The 20,449-nt window shown below is 45.0% G+C and overlaps 1 protein-coding gene across 1 annotated transcript in view; it reads right to left on the bottom strand.

Moving 5' to 3' along the window:
- LOC126088114 (uncharacterized) overlaps positions 1-20,449 on the bottom strand; it is a 101,584-nt gene that overhangs the window by 21,395 nt on the left and 59,740 nt on the right. The window contains exon 3 of the mRNA XM_049906213.1: positions 9,179-9,276. Coding sequence (XP_049762170.1) covers positions 9,179-9,276 — 98 coding nt within the window. The remainder of the gene's footprint in view (positions 1-9,178; positions 9,277-20,449) is intronic.

Here is a 20,449-nt window from a genome sequence, read left to right as displayed (position 1 = left end):
CGTAAAAAATTAAGTCTTATGTCCAGTATTTAGACTCATTTAGACAAGATAATTGTTTGCCTTTGAGACTGGCTGGTTCTAGTGGTAACGTTTGTTGATCTTTGTATTATGAGGGTAGAAGTAATGCACCGCATTTTTTCTTCAAGAATTCTTTATTGAACAAAATGAGAATTACACACACGAAAGAATGGTGTTTTATCTACACACCCCACTTTACCGCGTAATGTCCATCCCGTTCTATGGCCTTCCTCCAACACGAAACAAGGGCGTGTATGCCCTGTCGATACCAATCTTCGTCCTGGTGGTGCAGCCAGTGCTTCACTGTGTTAACTTCCTTTGCTCACTGACAGACGCAGCGCCAACTGCCGACTCGCAATGCGTCTGTCCTCGCGAATGAGAACATCGGCTCGTTGCAACAAGTCAGGTGTGACAGCCGTGGACGGTCTCCCCGACTGCTGCAAATCGTGGACTCCTCCAAACCACCTTCTGACGACCTCAGCCTCCGTGCCCAGCGACTAATCGTACTTCTGTCGACAGCGGATTATCCACAGACTTTGCACAAGCATTTGTGAATATTCCCCATACTTTCTTTCTCTGCAGTAAGAAATCCAATGAAGGTACGTTGCTTGTAACGTACATCACCTACAGACGCCATTTTGGAACTGTCCTGCAGCTACGCTATCTGTCGGAAGTGACGGTAACTTGGCGCGCTCACTCACGAAACTCCAAATAATACAGGGTTATTACAAATGATTGAAGATTGAAGCGATTTCACAGCTCTACAATAACTTTATTACTTGAGATATTTTCACAATGCTTTGCACACACATACAAAAACTCAAAAAGTTTTTTAGGCATTCACAAATGTTCGATATGTGCCCCTTTAGTCATTCGGCAGACATCAAGCCGATAATCAAGTTCCTCCCACACTCGGCGCAGCATGTCCCCATCAATGAGTTCGAAAGCATCGTTGATGCGAGCTCGCAGTTCTGGCACGTTTCTTGGTAGAGGAGGTTTAAACACTGAATCTTTCACATAACCCCACAGAAAGAAATCGCATGGGGTTAAGTCGGGAGAGCGTGGAGGCCATGACATGAATTGCTGATCATGATCTCCACCACGACCGATCCATCGGTTTTCCAATCTCCTGCTTAAGAAATGCCGAACATCGTGATGGAAGTGCGGTGGAGCACCATCCTGTTGAAAGATGAAGTCGGCGCTGTCGGTCTCCAGTTGTGGCATGAGCCAATTTTCCAGCATGTCCAGATACACGTGTCCTGTAACGTTTTTTTCGCAGAAGAAAAAGGGGCCGTAAACTTTAAACCGTAAGATTGCACAAAATACGTTAACTTTTGGTGAATTGCGAATTTGCTGCACGAATGCGTGAGGATTCTCTACCGCCCAGATTCGCACATTGTGTCTGTTCACTTCACCATTAAGAAAAAATATTGCATCTTCACTGAAAACAAGTTTCGCACTGAACGCATCCTCTTCCATGAGCTGTTGCAAACGCGCCGAAAATTCAAAGCGTTTGACTTTGTCATCGGGTGTCAGGGTTTGTAGCAATTGTAAACGGTAAGGCTTCTGCTTTAGCCTTTTCCGTAAGATTTTCTAAACCGTCGGCTGTGGTACGTTTAGCTCCCTGCTTGCTTTATTCGTCGACTTCCGCGGGCTACGCGTGAAACTTGCCCACACACGTTCAACCGTTTCTTCGCTCACTGCAGGCCGACCCGTTGATTTCCCCTTACAGAGGCATCCAGAAGCTTTAAACTGCGCATACCATCGCCGAATGGAGTTAGCAGTTGGTGGATCTTTGTTGAACTTCGTCCTGAAGTGTCGTTGCACTGTTATGACTGACTGATGTGAGTGCATTTCAAGCACGACATACGCTTTCTCGGCTCCTGTCGACATTTTGTCTCTGCGCTCTCGACCGCTCTGGCGGCAGAAACTTTATGAGTTTTTCTACGTATCTGTAGTGTGTCGTGACCATGTGTCAATGAATGGAGCTACAGCGAATTTATGAAATCGCTTCAATCATTTGTAATAGCCCTGTACATAAGTAACGTTTCGCATTCGTGGCGTTGTTTTCGTCTAAGAAAAAAAATGCGGCGCATTACCTTCTGGGCAACCCTCGTATTTCTGTATTTCCGCTTTATGTAAATTTTGGAGAAGTTACATTTAATTGCCTCGCAGGAGCAAAACTATTTTTAAATTTATCCTTTATAACTTGGTCATGTGCTGGGGAAATTGACAACTACTTGGCCCCATTGTTTAGGGGTATTTAATTTTTTATTATTCTGTTATGTATTTGCGTTTACATTTTTAGAGGAATTTTATGCCCTTTAATTATTTGTCTAGGAAGAACATTCATTATTTGAGCCTGTGCGGTTAAGTGCAGTCTCAGCACGACTATGGTTTGCCAGTAAATTTCCTGTGCAATATGAAGTTAATATTGTATATGAAACGCAATTTTACTGTAATTTTGGCATAAAAGAGCTGACTGAGTACCCGTGTTTATTTCCCTGAGGGATGATATCAGTTGCTGAAATTCTGACTGATTGCTATATGAAATGTTATTTACTGTCGTCGTTACAGCCAGTTACACCGAGTGATTGTTAATCGTGCTCTGAACTTAAATACGGAGTGTATAACAATGAATGCTGCTGCCCCTGCATGTTTTGGGGTCCCCCCTTCCACTCCACAGCTACTTGCGCTACACCTTGCGTCATTTTAGCTCAAAGACGTATCAGTAGGTTCATAAAAGGAAATCAGTCAAAAGACACAGTCCAAGTAAGTAATTAGATGCAGTTTGGTCAGGAATATGGAATTTTTAGAGAGGACGAGACAATCTACCTTCCATAAGGAATAGAATTTAATTAATGACCAAGTAAGCAAGTGTATAAGAATTTTGTGAAAAATGTTTGAGATAGCGCAGATCTACAGATTTGTTCCAAAATTGTTGAATATTGAACAAAAAACAGGGGTCGTTAGATGAAATGAAGATCGATGCACAGCTATTGGAACATGTCATAACAGGTGTTCAAACATGGGTGTACGAATTTGACACCGAAACTAAGGTCCGCAGTTCGTGGTCTCGCGGTCGCGTTTTCGCTTCCCGAGCGTGGGTTCCTGAGTTCGATCCCCAGAGGGGGCAGGGATTTTCACCTGCCTCGAGATGACCGGGTGTTTGTGTTGTCCTCATCATTTCATCATCAATCGTGAAAGTGGCGAGTTTAGACTGAGCAAAGGTTGGGAATTTGTACGGGCGCTGATAACTGTGCCGTTGAGTGCCCCACAAACCAAACGTCATCATCATAATCGAAACTAAGGCTCATTCATCCCAGTCGGAAGCAAAAAATAACAAAAGCTTCAAAAAGCCATCGTTTCACATGAAATTAAAAACTCATCCTGTAGAGAGGTCTTGCAGCACACCACAACGTTAAAGAAATTCGAGACACTGTGTTCCAGTTATCATCTGGGAGCGGCACAAGGCTGAGGACACAGCCAGTTCGCCGAAGTGCCACATGTTACGCCAAGGTGCAGCAGAGGTTCTGGTAATGAGGGGTCGATGCAGCAGCATGCCAACCAGCGCTGCATTCGTTAATTGCCAGACAGCCGAACAGTCACTAGGGTGCTGTTTTGTTACACATACCGCTGGACCCACCGTGCAGAGGTTCGAACTGGCAACTGTAACGAGCGGGTTGTGAACACCCCACAACCTGCTCACCAATATCCGCGGTTTGGAGCGCCAAGCCACTTTGCCTCCCCACTGGCCTGCGACAGCCGCCGCTTTAGGGGCTGTGACCGTGAACTGATGACTCAGCTCCTGGTGCGTAGAGATGGGTAAAACTGTTCTTTTCAGAGATTGGATCAGAACTGTTCACTCCCTGAAATGAATTAGCTCTTTTTCATGACTCACCACTCATTTACAATAGAAAATAAATGGAAGGCACATTGCCCTTTAAACTTGGTTTATTCCAGTACTATACCTGTATTTTGATCTTATTTGATCCTATTTTTAAGTAACACAGATAATGAGTAAGAATTTTGTATTGTTTATTGAAATTTCCACGATATGACAAAGTTTTGGATTATTGATTTATTTTGCACTATCGTGCTTTTTTGGGTGATCGGAAAATGTTGTAACTTGAGATTTACATTAACAATATATTTGGCTATAATGTATTAAAATTTCATTAACCTCATACAAATACATCGCAAGCCATATATTTTTAAAGTGAACGTTTCCTTCCGAAGACGCCTAAAATCGCAAAATCCATACCAGAATAAGAAAAAAAAAATATAAATTTGACTGTAAAACGAAAGTGCTGCATATAGCCTTACGCAGAATAAAACAAGGAAAATATTGGTGTATCACATTTTGCGATACGTTTATCGGTTCGCTCGTAATTAAAGCGTAAATTCGAGTGTCCATAATAAAAATCCTATAGTAAGAGGAGTCGTCAGGAACCTAATCTAATCAGTTTAAACAAAGAAAAATAAAATAAAAACAATTGATGTATACATAACATAATAATGTAATATACATAGCGGTATTACTACGAAGAACAATATCCAGTAGAGACGAACTCCGATGCAGAGGCGCTGAGTCGAGCAGGTCGAGCCGCGAGCTGTATTACTGCATGAGCTGAGACCGCAGAGACCAGAGTGACACCTGAGTCGCTTTTCTCACGCTCTGGCTAGAGTCGAGACGGTGGGGCGAGCGTTGAGCTGGCGAGTTCCGAGGGTGGGGGGGGGAGCGGTGAACTCACCCGCTCCGAGACAAATCGTCCGTTCCCTTGCGAGCAGGTTGTTGCAAGTAGTTCCTATGTTATCCACTAGGTGGCTCTCTGTCCTGTTGCTCGCATCAACTGCCCAGAGGGCAGGACGTGTGACTGAAATGATCGCCGACAGAGTGCGATGCGAAGTTACGCTGCGCCAGACACTGCAAGCGGCAGACGACGCACAGAGACGGCACGGCATATGTGAAACACAAAATCCAATGGGGCACTGCACAATGCAGGCAGCCAAGGTAGAAGCAGGGCAGAGGCCGGCGCTGGCTGTGTTGTGTGGCGTGCACTGTGCTCTGACCAGCAGAGGCGCTGCTGATATGCTCCGTCTCTCTCTCTCTCTCTCTCTCTCTCTCTCTCTCTCTCTCTCTGCCGTGGGAAACGTTTGGAGCTACGGTTCTTTTTTTTTGAATCACTGATTGTTCACTCCTTTGAAAGATGCAACTCTATGCATTAGTTCAAGAGCGGATCCCCCATCTCTACTGGTGCGTCAGCATTGCCGAGCCGCCGCACTACCGCCCAGCCAATCCACTGCAGCGTTGCGTCTTCCCCGTGGGCTGCGACATCGACGCCTCACCACACCCTTAGAACATGAACACCAGAGGCCAATGCTAGGACGAGTCACTGGGCAAGAGTGCGTGTCTTTAACTACTGTAGCTTCATCTCCGACGGACTCTAATATCACTAGGCAAACCGTAGAACGCCTAATGCCGAGGTGGGAAAGCCACTGCCGCACTTATCACTAGAAGATCGGCTCTGCCACCCCTCCCCTGCAGTCATGGCAGCCTTGACCCATCCATTTTGGCACTCAACAGGGTACAAGCGACTGCCTATCTTGCTGCACTGCTCCAATAGCTATCCCAGAACTAGTTCCAGAAGTGTTTTTGGATATTTCATACTGGACTGGCATAAGTGTATAATTTCTAACGGGAACTACACTCCTAGAAATAGAGAAAAGAACACATTGACACCCGTGTGTCAGACCCACCATACTTGCTCCGGACACTGCGAGAGGGCTGTACAAGCAATGATCACACGCACGGCACAGCGGACACACCAGGAACCGCGGTGTTGGCCGTCGAATGGCGCTAGCTGCGCAGCATTTGTGCACCGCCGCCGTCAGTGTCAGCCAGTTTGCCGTGGCATACGGAGCTCCATCGCAGTCTTTAACACTGGTAGCATGCCGCGACAGCGTGGACGTGAACCGTATGTGCAGTTGACGGACTTTGAGCGAGGGCGTATAGTGGGCATGCGGAGGCCGGGTGGACGTACCGCCGAATTGCTCAACACGTGGGGCGTGAGGTCTCCACAGTACATCGACGTTGTCGCCAGTGGTCGGCGGAAGGTGCACGTGCCCGTCGACCTGGGACCGGACCGCAGCGACGCACGGATGCACGCCAAGACCGTAGGATCCTACGCAGTGCCGTAGGGGACCGCACCGCCACTTCCCAGCAAATTAGGGACACTGTTGCTCCTGGGGTATCGGCGAGGACCATTCGCAACCGTCTCCATGAAGCTGGGCTACGGTCCCGCACACCGTTAGGCCGTCTTCCGCTCACGCCCCAACATCGTGCAGCCCGCCTCCAGTGGTGTCGCGACAGGCGTGAATGGAGGGACGAATGGAGACGTGTCGTCTTCAGCGATGAGAGTCGCTTCTGCCTTGGTGCCAATGATGGTCGTATGTGTGTTTGGCGCCGTGCAGGTGAGCGCCACAATCAGAACTGCATACGACCGGGGCACACAGGGCCAACACCCGGCATCATGGTGTGGGGAGCGATCTCCTACACTGAATAGTGCACGGTACATCCAAACCGTCATCGAACCCATCGTTCTACCATTCCTAGACCGGCAAGGGAACTTGCTGTTCCAACAGGACAATGCACGTCCGCATGTATCCCGTGCCACCCAACGTGCTCTAGAAGGTGTAAGTCAACTACCCTGGCCAGCAAGATCTCCGGATCTGTCCCCCATTGAGCACGTTTGGGACTGGATGAAGCGTCGTCTCACGCGGTCTGCACGTCCAGCACGAATGCTGGTCCAACTGAGGCGCCAGGTGGAAATGGCATGGCAAGCCGTTCCACAGGACTACATCCAGCATCTCTACGATCGTCTCCATGGGAGAATAACAGCCTGCATTGCTGCGAAAGGTGGATATACACTGTACTAGTGCCGACATTGTGCATGCTCTGTTGCCTGTGTCTATGTGCCTGTGGTTCTGTCAGTGTGATCATGTGATGTATCTGACCCCAGGAATGTGTCAATAAAGTTTCCCCTTCCTGGGACAATGAATTCACGGTGTTCTTATTTCAATTTCCAGGAGTGTATTTTAAAGGAGGTAACAGTGGTGTAGACAAAAAACTCTCGCTGTTTTTTGAACACATCTCATACTTTGTCGATAACTGAAAATGAAAATTATATTTAACTGAGTATTTTAACGTAGTTTATTCTAGTTACAATGCAGTTAATTATTTTCTCCCCTTCTAGTAACAGTTTAGCATCAGTCGCTGAATCAATGAAGAACTCCAAACGGTTGAAGAAAGGTGCAGAGGTTATTACACATTTCAAAAGCAGTCGTCAAACAAATGTGTACAATTGCAAGCTTGTACCGCTAATGTCGCATTGTAGCAGAATTATTCACCACGTTTTATGCTAGTTTTTCTGTAGGCCGAAAATCTCCTCCGTACGAATAAAGGTACCTTGTAAAACTCGACTTGCTCTCATTATCCGTGAGATGCATAGGGCCGACCTGGTGACGTGATGAAACACAGGAGCGTTATTCTGTGGGCAGCGATTCAAACCCTCGTCCGGCCTTGCAGATTTGGAGTTTTCGTGATTTCTCCAAATCACTTAAGGCGAATGCTGAGATGGTTTCGATTTCCTGCCCTGTTCCTCCCCCAGTTCCGAGTTTGTGTTCCGTCCCTAGTGACATCATCGTCAAGCTACGTTAAACCTCCGTATTTCTTCCTTCCAGAGAGCTGCTGATAGCAACGACCAGGTAGATACCACCTTTCGCGACCTCCAGAAGGCGTATCACGCTGTTCTGCACTGTCGCTTAGCGAATGGGATCTGGAAAAAGCTTTACCACTGAATTCAGAACGTAGTAGCACACTGAACTCAACTCAAGACATTGTTCTGAACGGGGCGAAATCGTCGTATGTAAAAGTAATATCGGAAGTAGACCGAGGCAGTGTTTTCGTCTGATGCAGCTCTCCACGCTAGTCTGTGTTATGCAAGCCTCTTCATTTCTGCATAATTATTGCAACTTTCATCCATTTGTACTGAAGCCTTCATCTCCCTCTATAACTTTTACTGCCGCCCCCCTCAAATGGTTCAAATGGCTCTGAGCACTATGGGACTTAACTTCTGAGGTCATCAGTCCCCTAGAACTTAGAACTACTAAAACCTAACTAACCTAAGGACATCACACACATCCATGCCCGAGGCAGGATTCGAACCTGCGACCGTAGCGGTCGCGGCGGTTTCAGACTGTTGCGCCTAGAACCGCTCGGCCACCCTGGCCGGCGCCCCTCTCACTCTCACCCCCCTCCCACCCCACACACACACACACACACACACACACACATTCTCTCATTACCAAATTGGTAATTCTTAGGTTTTTGTCATTATTGTTCACAGAATATATAAACGCTCTGGTGGGCACCATCGGAAGTTCCTTGAAGCTGTTCGCGGATAGTGTTGTTGTCTTTAGGAAGGTTACAACGCCAGAAAATTCTAGATTAATCCGGAGAGGAGCTACACTTTTGCAGAGACTGGCAGTTGATCATCGGCGCAAATAAATATTAGCTTCCGTACCGACGAAAACTGAATCGACCATATAAAACGAGTAGGATAGCAGATGCCAGATTGAGATTCAGTATCACAATTATAAAGAGGTGTAACTCACGCACGGGAAAAGTATTTTAACAAAAAACGAATTCGCCTGATTCCTGTCTTTACTCGCCCGTGAGGAAACCGTGCCAGATAGCAGCAGTAGACGTGACAGTGAAGGTGCAAAGAAGAGCACCACGCTTCGTTACGGATTCGTTTAGTAAGCTCATGTGTGTTATGGAGATGTTCATCAAGTTCTCCAGGCACTACAGGTGATGCGTTGTGCATCACAGTGGACTTTCCTGTTTAAATTCGGAAAAATTAGGGAAAGTATTACTTTCTCTGACATACATAATGGTAATATCCAAGAAATTTGAGCTGATACGGAAAATAACCAACAGTTTTCATGAGCACGATTCGCGAATAGATTAGGAAAGAGGGAAAACTATAGAGGTACACAAATTAACATCCGTTTCACTTCGTTAAGGAGGTGTGCGAATTGTAGATGCAGATATAAATTCAACATCCTCTAGTAAAGAGACATTTTGTAGGATACTTACGTATCATTCTTTGGGCGACTTTGTACCTCCAGAAACCGTATCCACCAGCTGCTAACATAGCCATCACTCCAACGACTGTCCATGCAGTTGCTTCAGTCCTAGAACATCAATAAGAAATCCGTTTGAGACTCGCGAAAATTATGTCCACTCCTTGTTATTACAAACGTTATTATGAACAGTTGCACTTTAAAAGAGTCAACGTTATGGTTTGAAAGTGTCGAGTAGCTCTCAGAACGGGAATATTCCAACGATTCTCCAACTACATCCCAACGCAAAGAGTAGACTAATCGCGAATTGTAGTCGGATACAAAGAGGGCGGGCACGTTCGTGTCAGTTGCATTCATTCAGTCAATCTTTTTGTTCGGTGAGCTTCCAAACAGTAGCGGCAGAATGTATTCCGTGTGAAATGCAGTTTTAACTTTATTAACCTTAGCAATACCAAACCATTTTCCATGAAGCACATTACCAAGGGGGCGGGGAGGGGGAGAGATTCGAGCCCACATTAAAACAACGTTTCAAAAAAATTGATCAATTTTTGTTGAATTTTATTAACAACAAACTTGAAAAATAGGTACCGATGTGTCCTCAGAGTCCAGAACCTGAAAATACCGCTTATTTCTCTCTTAGCAACATCAACGCATTGTCAGTAACGCGTGCAACCGACTCCTTGCCCACCGCAAAAAAAAAAAAGAAAAAAAATGTATAAAAATGCAAATGACGTTCATTGCTACAGACATTTTCTCTCAACATACTGTTTAAACAGATACTGAGCGTAAGAGAGGCCCTCAAACTGCAAATATTGAATACGACCTTCACTAGGAAAAGTGGCATCTACTGCAAAGACCTAAAGTTTTCTATTACGTTCAACTTGAAAATTTAAAACTTATGGGGAATCTGGTAGAAGCACTAATGTAAAACAATAATTTTTCAAAATTTTAAAACATAAATTGCCGACGAGGACTCGCACGTCATGTACGTATAGCCCTGCCAGTACCACAGTAGTGTTGAACCTCGGAATTGTCTCCTTCCCCACGTTGCTACTTATTGTACCACACCTTCTGTTTCTACTTACTGAGGGAGAGTAAGTGTTGTAACTGCGACCGGGACGATCGCGGGGTAGCAATGACGGAAAGCGCGGCGGGACCCGCGGAGAGGCCCGCGAACAACAACACAACGGGAGAGGACGGACACGACCAAAGGAGGACAGAACGAATACAACAAGATCGAACAACGGAGTCACAAGGAAACAAACACGTCCACTCATTCAAATTCCGAGGCGCGCGGTACCAGAGTATGCTACTTAACCCTCGCAATACTAAAGCGAGAGTGGAGAGAATTATTCGTGACCACATTTTGGAAGAATTATCATGTAGTCAGCTTATTGATTATTATTATTATTATTATTATAACGATTTTTCCCCTTTAGAAGAGCGATTGAACTTCAATTCATAATTTCATCTCCGGACGTTTTTCTTCTTTGCTTCCCAAAATTATATTCTACATATACTCCTAAAGGGGAACAATCGTTACAATAATAACAAAAACAAAGAAGTAGCGGCAGAATGTATTCCGTGTGAAATGCAGTTTTAACTTTATTAACCTTAGCAATACCAAACCATTTTCCATGAACCACATTATTCTAACGATTTTTCCCCTTTAGAAGAGCGATTGAACTTCAATTCATAATTTCATCTCCGGACGTTTTTCTTCTTTGCTTCCCAAAATTATATTCTACATATACTCCTAAAGGGGAACAATCGTTACAATAATAATAACAACAAAGAAGTTGACTACATTATAATTCTTTCAAAAGGTGGTCACAAATAACTCTCCCCCCCCTCTCCCTTTAGTATTGCGAGGGTTAAGTAGCATACTGTCCCTCAGTAAGTAGGAACAGAAGGTGCGGTACAATAAGTAGAACGCTGAGAACCAATGTGAGGAAGGAGACCAAACAAAATGGTTCAAATGGCTCTGAGCACTATGCGACTTAACATGTGAGTTCATCAGTCCCCTAGAACTTAGAACTACTTAAACCTAACTAACCTAAGGACATCACACACATCCATGCCCGAGGCAGGATTCGAACCTGCGACCGTAACTGTCGCGCGGTTCCAGACTGTAGCGCCTAGAACCGCTCGGCCACTCGGGCCGGCGGAAGGAGACAATGCCGACGCTCATCACTACTGCAGTACTGGCAGAGTTGTACGTGCATAAGGTGGGGGCCTCGTTGGCAAGGACTGAACTTGAGTCGAGGCCCCCGAAGACTAATTATGCAAATACTTTAGCGAGAAGCTACATTCCAAACAAATTTGTAACTGTACGTCGTACTGAAGTCAGTGCCGGCTCTCAACCACATACTTCGTAAGCGGCCCCTTTGTAATCCCGTGGATACTGCCAAGTTCTTGCTTCTACTATCGTATACTTTCAGTCCTCTCAGTTTTAGCTGTTAATTATCATACACGCTGCGTATGAGATCATCAGTTTTGGCGATACTCTAACATTTTGTCATTTAACAGGAAATGTAGAGCGTCCGTCGTACGTTTGCATTTCTCTTGCTGTCCGTCTTGTCACCCGCACACCTGATCGAAAATATCGCCAGAAAGGCACAAAACGGATAGGTCGAGCAAGGTCTCCATCATCACCTGACCCCGATCCTATTCGCGTTTCTGTCTGTGGCGTCCTTAAAAGATAAGTGTACGGCACTTCCGTTACTACTTTTGAAGAACGGGAGCATCATATTGTGTAGCCACATCATGATTTACGAGATCATCTGTTGGAAACAGTTCGTAACTCATTGGAGAGACCAGTGCAGTACTGCCTCCAAATAAGAGGACCACTCATTTCTTCTCGATTTTCCAAATCGGGATAATAACTGTCAACAGGATTCATTACCCCGAACTTTTTGTACGAAAACACTGTAACGTTTATAGAAATACTTAAATGAATGCATGAACTGGAGTTATCGTGTAGCGTGTTGTAACTGCGAGTGGTATGCTTACTCTGTGTTATTGTTAGAAAAACTTTATACAGACTCCCATTACCAATAAAGAAATACAGTCACTGCAAAACACATTCAGCCCCTTAGGTACTAAACCCTCTGGTCCTGTTCAAAACTGTGCATATAACAATGAAATAAAATTGTCTTACCTCTAAAGCAGCAACGGTGGATCGCTTTATATTCTACTCTCTCATGAAGAAGAATAAAATATATTACCTACAAGCTCAGCGGTGTGCAATGCTCTTTTGGCTGATAAATGAAAACATTTAAGAAAAATTGTACGTCTTTAAAAAAAAAAACATTTTACCTGGACAGGGAGGCGGTAGTGATTTGGGTGAATGACTAAGACTGCTTTTTTCAGAAGTGGAGTTGTATTCGAAGTTAAGTTTGGCTTTTCAAAACATCTGACAATTGAAATTAGATTGCTCCGAAATGCCTAATGAAAATCTTTCTTTGCTGAAGTAGTCACAATCAATGAGATTTGTACAGCAAGTATTATGTGACATCACTAAAGAGCATAAAGACAAATCATCAAATTACGTACACCTGTGTTAACCAGTCTTGGAAACATTTTAAAAGGGAAATATGTAACTAGCCTATATATCAGTTCTGTTTACGTACATTCTGGGGTTACTCAACAAGGAATTCACTGTTATCAGTTATCAGCCAACTCATTTACTAACGCGCTTTTTATTTTAATGGACTTGTAGTCCGGGGGACTAACGCGCTGGTAAAATGAGAGCAATAAAAATTAATTTCTTTATCTTAACTGCGAGAAGCCTTTTTCTTCCACGTTTATATTACCAATAATAAATGAACTCGTAAAGCTTCTTGATAATATGAACTCAGTAATTCTTTCTTGTCACAATAAAATTTACATTTCATCATTTCACTTTACATTTCATTATAGAATCACCCACCATTTTTAGCTGCCTATTTTACGTCCAGTGTAACGCAAAATATTGGTATGAGAAAATGCCTACATTATAATGTAACACTTGGTGGTTTAACAGAGCACACTACAGAACTGCCTACTGCATCCTCTTTCATTCACACACACACACACACACACACACACACACACACACACACAAACGCACTCGCTGCTGTGTGCCAATCGCTCACTTGCTCAAACATTACCACCTCAGACCAGAAGCAGTATCTTTGGCTCTGCGGTCGGGCAAAGTCAGCGATTCTCCTTTATGGAGCCTATCAGAGTCATACTTCGTGTACAACATAATAGTTTCATTTTAGGTTATATTAGTATCATTACCATATTCGGGTGCCACGTATAAGTGTACCCCAGTAGACTCCTCTCAACACTTAAGCTTTTTATGTAAAACAAATGGTATTAATATTCTACATATTTATTTTTAAGGTCTACATGTTTATTTCTCAACAGAGTTGCCCTGGCGACGAACACATTTCTCCCTACCAGAGACCAGTATGTTGACACAGTCACTGCAGAATTTTTGACTTTGTTGACAGAGCCACAGCCTCACCTCTGCTTCCATGGCTTCATCACTATCAAAGTAAGTCCTCGAAGGTGTCCTTTAAGTTTTGGAAACAGATGAGAGAATAGGGCCAAGTCGGGACTGTATGGAGTATGATCGCTGACAGTGAACACAAGGCCTAGGACTGTTGCAGATGTCGCTGCTTTCGTATGTGTTCTAGCATTGTCATGACAAAGGAAAGGGTATTTCATATGCGGGCGAACACTTCGAATTTGAAACTCGATTGCAGCAGGCTATTTTTCGCTCACCGACATAGTTACGTTAAACGCAGCCATGTTACATGCTACAATTTGGAGCCCTCTGGCGACAGAGGGTTGGAAATCTGTAGACATAAAGAATAAAGATGTAGAATGTTAATAACGTCTGTTTTATTTAAAAAGTCTTACGAGTTTTCACATAAAAGATTCGCAGACATTACTTTTCAGCACGCACTCGTGAAGTTAGGACTTGCTCTCAAAATGACTTTGTGGTTAATGTTTCCGTGCAAAGGTGACATTAATATATATATTACACCAAAAACATATTTAGTTTTCTGCATTGTATTACATTTTTTAGAGTAAGCAGTAATACGCTGCTTAATATACAATCATATTCCCCCCGTCTGAGGTTCGAGTCGTCCGTCGGGCATGGACGGTGTTGTCCTTAGCGTAAGTTACACTCCTGGAAATTGAAATAAGAACACCGTGAATTCATTGTCCCAGGAAGGGGAAACTTTATTGACACATTCCTGGGGTCTGATACATCACATGATCACACTGACAGAACCACAGGCACATAGACACAGGCAACAGAGCATGCACAATGTCGGCACTAGTACAGTGTATATCCACCTTTCGCAGCAATGCAGGCTGCTATTCTCCCATGGAGACGACCGTAGAGATGCTGGATGTAGTCCTGTGGAACGGCTTGCCATGCCATTTCCACCTGGCGCCTCAGTTGGACCAGCGTTCGTGCTGGACGTGCAGACCGCGTGAGACGACGCTTCATCCAGTCCCAAACATGCTCAATGGGGGACAGATCCGGAGATCTTGCTGGCCAGGGTAGTTGACTTCCACCTTCTAGAGCACGTTGGGTGGCACGGGATACATGCGGACGTGCATTGTCCTGTTGGAACAGCAAGTTCCCTTGCCGGTCTAGGAATGGTAGAACGATGGGTTCGATGACGGTTTGGATGTACCGTGCACTATTCAGTGTCCCCTCGACGATCACCAGTGGTGTACGGCCAGTGTAGGAGATCGCTCCCCACACCATGATGCCGGGTGTTGGCCCTGTGTGCCTCGGTCGTATGCAGTCCTGATTGTGGCGCTCACCTGCACGGCGCCAAACACGCATACGACCATCATTGGCACCAAGGCAGAAGCGACTCTCATCGCTGAAGACGACACGTCTCCATTCGTCCCTCCATTCACGCCTGTCGCGACACCACTGGAGGCGGGCTGCACGATGTTGGGGCGTGAGCGGAAGACGGCCTAACGGTGTGCGGGACCGTAGCCCAGCTTCATGGAGACGGTTGCGAATGGTCCTCGCCGATACCCCAGGAGCAACAGTGTCCCTAATTTGCTGGGAAGTGGCGGTGCGGTCCCCTACGGCACTGCGTAGGATCTTACGGTCTTGGCGTGCATCCGTGCGTCGCTGCGGTCCGGTCCCAGGTCGACGGGCACGTGCACCTTCCGCCGACCACTGGCGACAACATCGATGTACTGTGGAGACCTCACGCCCCACGTGTTGAGCAATTCGGCGGTACGTCCACCCGGCCTCCCGCATGCCCACTATACGCCCTCGCTCAAAGTCCGTCAACTGCACATACGGTTCACGTCCACGCTGTCGCGGCATGCTACCAGTGTTAAAGACTGCGATGGAGCTCCGTATGCCACGGCAAACTGGCTGACACTGACGGCGGCGGTGCACAAATGCTGCGCAGCTAGCGCCATTCGACGGCCAACACCGCGGTTCCTGGTGTGTCCGCTGTGCCGTGCGTGTGATCATTGCTTGTACAGCCCTCTCGCAGTGTCCGGAGCAAGTATGGTGGGTCTGACACACCGGTGTCAATGTGTTCTTTTTTCCATTTCCAGGAGTGTAGTTTAAGTTAAAGTACTGTGTAAGCTTAGGGACCGATGACCTCAGCAGTTTGGTTTCATAAGATCTTACCACAAATTTCCAATTTCCACAATCATAACTGTTATTTACTGCAAGTATTATTGCAAATTCTAACCACATTTTGTGTACGAATAGTGACTGTATGTCATACAATATGATAATATTACTGACACTGTGATGTAAATTTGTGTCTTACCAGTGGAATGTACGGACCGTCGTAGTACTTAGACACCGGATCACGACGTTCTTGCAAAAAATTAATTAACGAAATAAGAAAAATAAGTATTTAGGACAGCCGCCTTGGATGTCTACCATCCGTCGGCTAGTACACTACGGCCGTTCACGTCGCTAGGTCTGTTCCGCACAATACGCTCTCGCAGGCTTCAAGTACAGCACGTACAGGAGGAGTACTTCAAAGTCAAGCTCGTGAGGCTGTGTTTATCTTCTTTAAATTTGTCTCAAAAGAAACCAAAGAGGGAGTCTGATAGTTGTCTACAGCTAGAGGTCAAGTCGTACTTTGTGCACTCTGCCACACACTGAGGTTATGAGCATCTCTGTGACTGCTTGGGTAAAAAAGTGCCACTGCACCTTTGAACACCTCTAGCGTGGCGCCTGTATTTCCTTCTTATGTGTAGGGGTGCAAGAAACGATCCTTAAATGTAAATCCGAAACAACCGTATGAAATGCACGCTGATCTTCAAAAAGCTGTTAATTTTTACTTCTAAATCACAAGGATGAGTACTCAGTACTAGGTGTATTCTGATCACTTAGAGTATCGGTAGGCATGCAACAGTATGCTTACCAGCAAGTTGCAAAACGCCGGCCAAGGGTTGCGTGGCCGACCAGCCTGAAGCGGCAGCAAATCTGAAATGCGTGGCCACTGACTCTGGTAACTTCCTCCAAGGCAGAGAAAAATTCTTCATTTAGTACAATCCTACCGATGAATGTGGCAATAAGCATGCAGGTGCGTAAGCTATCATTTATTGCACTTAAATTATGCTACTACGAAAAGATGTAGTGGGTCACACTTTCATGAACTTAAATTTCTAACCCTGCACGTACTAGTTCACGGGTGATATTAGTAAAAGTTGCGGCGAGCGGTTCGATTTGATGTGGCGACTGTGACAGAACTTAGTCAATTTTGTGTCACCATTACAAAATTTTGATTTCCATAACCTTCACTTCTGTAAATTTTGCGTAGTAAACAGGATATCAGATTTGGTAGGTTCATGACAACAACCTGTAGAACAATAGATAAACGACCAATTGGAACAGTTAAGCTGTTTAGTCTTGACTGTGTGAAACTTTCTATTAGGCACGAACGAAGCCAGTACAAAATTGGGTCAGATCATAAAGTACAAGATGAAACTTTACCCATGGATCACAAAATTGCTGACGATAAAGTAGATCAGCAACATGTTAGGAGATAGTTCAGTGCTTCAACAAGCATCAGAAACAGAGACCATGTCGTTAGTAGGAAATATAGATAGCGCAAGTGACTTAGACAATCCACTGAGCAAATCATCAAAATTTTAAATGTGGAGTAATATTTCATTCCGATACAAATTCAAAGTGAACCAAAACTAATATGGGGGCGATGCAGCTGCTGCTGATTTAGTGAATTTGTTAAACAGTATGGTGGCTCAAATGAACACTAATATGAACATTATGGATATAAGTGTCACCACACAGTTCAAAAAATGGTTCAAATGGCTCTGAGCACTATGGGACTTAACTTCTGAGGTCATCAGTCCCCTAGAACTTAGAACTACTTAAACCTAAGGACATCACACACATCCATGCCCGAGGCAGGATTCGAACCTGCGACCGTAGCGGTCGCGTGGTTCCAGATTGAAGCGTCTAGAACCGCTCGGCCACAACGGCCGGCACCACACAGTTGGAAACCAAAATTCAAGTAGCGAATTTAAAACTGAAAAATGAATTCAAGACTCAGATGAAGGTTGGATACAAACCTTTTACAAAAAAATTATGCCAATTTAGCTATTTTGACCACACAAAGCCAACGCACAACACAAATAAGCAAATCAGCAGGTAACGTAAAAGCTGAAGTAACCAAAATTCAGTCAAAGGCTACCGAAGATGTGGAAAGGTTCGACTCCTAAATTCAGAGGATACAGGAAACGGTGGAACCCCTAATCGACAGGAAATTACGCATGTTAACACAGGGCTTTCAGAAGAGGCTACGAACGAATGTGATGAGTTGCATAACTCTGAGATGAGTGTGCAACAGAGTTCATAAAGACAAGGAATTGTTACGATTATAAGTCACACACATAATACACACATGACAGTCACATACAGTCAAACACATAACAGCTGCATACCGCTGATGGTACACAAATCTAAGATCTTAAGAAAAGAGAAGATGTTCGCACCTCAGAAGAAACAGGGAGGTTGACATCCATCAGACTTCATAACAAAATTGCAAGCATGTCTTATCTGAAGAAATGCCAGAGAAGGGAAAAATCAATCTCGTGTTTGATTTGTTATTTGTGAACACTTGGCAACTGAACTTGGATGTGGAAAATTGGATATTTTCAGATTTTAAGAACAGATTTCGGAAACACTCTTATATGGTCTGTCCAGAAGCAAAACAGCTTATGGAGCGAATTTGTTGTCACAAGAATGCCAGAACATGGAAGTGGACCCGTGCAAGAGTATTGCGAATTGTGGTTCAAGATGTTGTAGTATTTGAAGCGTAGCACTTCTGAATCAGAGATGGTATGGGAACTCTGGCAATAGCTGCCCAGTGATTCTAAGCAATACGTAGGGAGTAATCACCGTATTTTTGTTTTTGGAAAAACTAGAGGATTAGGATAAATGGCACGAAACCCGCTACCCGCGGATTCAGGAACCAAAACATACCTGAACGAGGTGGTAGGAACGATCATCAAATAAATATGAAGAGAGCAAGAGGTCGAGGATGTTATTCTCAGTTTGGAAGAGGAGAAGAAGAATAAAACTAAGTGCCCTGCGGACCGAGGGCCTAACTCAAGCGAAAAAGAAGAAATGGCCAAAAAACAATAACAGGGGTTATTCGAAGAACTGGCAAGGAGAGATTGGGGTCGAGAGCATCAAGTGTGCTTCTCACGAACAGCGGTTGCGAAACCAAAATTGTAAAAGTATACAGACGGTGGAAAGAGAAGAAGAAACAATCTAGTGGAGGAGAGGAGATAGAATTGAATCGATCGGAATCGCAGTCTATAAGTAGAGCAGATAAGAGGGTTCAAGGTCAGTAAGCGAAAATGGAGAAGGAAATGCCGATCACAGAGCATGTTGTCGTAAATGGGATCAACAGAGAATACAAGCTGGAACAGGAAGCGAGTAATGTTGAGAGAAACAAAGAAGGCGACCGAAAAGTAGATTGTGACGAGGAGGAATCATAGGGGAAGAGAGAGGTGGTGAAAAGGAGCATGATGCAGAGATGCATCCATATTCAGAGGTGAACAGGTGAATTCCAATGAAGAGACTAATTCTTATGTGGACACGTAGTTTCTAGAGAGCCGTGCTGATTGCAGTAAGTAAGTAGTGACAGCAGTTGTACGTACCCAACAAATTAAGAATAAGTAGTATCAAAAACAAGTTATAAGTTACATACATTTTGAAACAGAGGCTATTGGCAATTAACAAATTTTCACTTTCAAGGCAGGGAAACTTATTAAAACATTAAAGAAACTCGGTTCATTTGAATATATCACGTGTTCCATTCTAGAAGACCGTCTTCCGCTTCAAGGTTCAAATGGCTCTGAGCACTATGGGACTCAACTGCTGAGGTCATTAGTCCCCTAGAACTGTGAACTAGTTAAACCTAACTAACCTAAGGACATCACAAATATCCATGCCCGAGGCAGGATTCGAACCTGCGACCGTAGCGGTCTTGCGGTTCCAGACTGCAGCGCCTTTAACCGCACGGCCACTTCGGCCGGCCCGCTTCAAGGTACAAGACGGTGCACGTCTGACGAAGTATGGCTTAAGCCTCCGCACATTATGTAATTACACTCCTGGAAATTGAAATAAGAACACCGTGAATTCATTGTCCCAGGAAGGGGAAACTTTATTGACACATTCCTGGGGTCAGATACATCACATGATCACACTGACTGAACCACAGGCACATAGACACAGGCAACAGAGCATGCACAATGTCGGCACTAGTACAGTGTATATCCACCTTTCGCAGCAATGCAGGCTGCTATTCTCCCATGGAGACGATCGTAGAGATGCTGGATGTAGTCCTGTGGAACGGCTTGCCATGCCATTTCCACCTGGCGCCTCAGTTGGACCAGCGTTCGTGCTGGACGTGCAGACCGCGTGAGACGACGTTTCATCCAGTCCAAAACATGCTCAATGGGGGACAGATCCGGAGAGCTTGCTGGCCAGGGTAGTTGACTTACACCTTCTAGAGCACGTTGGGTGGCACGGGATACATGCGGACGTGCATTGTCCTGTTGGAACAGCAAGTTCCCTTGCCGGTCTAGGAATGGTAGAACGATGGGTTCGATGACGGTTTGGATGTACCGTGCACTATTCAGTGTCCCCTCGACGATCACCAGTGGTGTACGGCCAGTGTAGGAGATCGCTCCTCACACCATGATGCCGGGTGTTGGCCCTGTGTGCCTCGGTCGTATGCAGTCCTGATTG

This window comes from Schistocerca cancellata, chromosome 6, assembly GCF_023864275.1.
Source record: "Schistocerca cancellata isolate TAMUIC-IGC-003103 chromosome 6, iqSchCanc2.1, whole genome shotgun sequence".
In the NCBI taxonomy this organism is placed as follows: Eukaryota; Metazoa; Arthropoda; class Insecta; order Orthoptera; family Acrididae; genus Schistocerca; species Schistocerca cancellata.
Note: the sequence above shows the minus strand (reverse complement) of the source record. Positions and strands in the feature narration are given on the sequence as shown.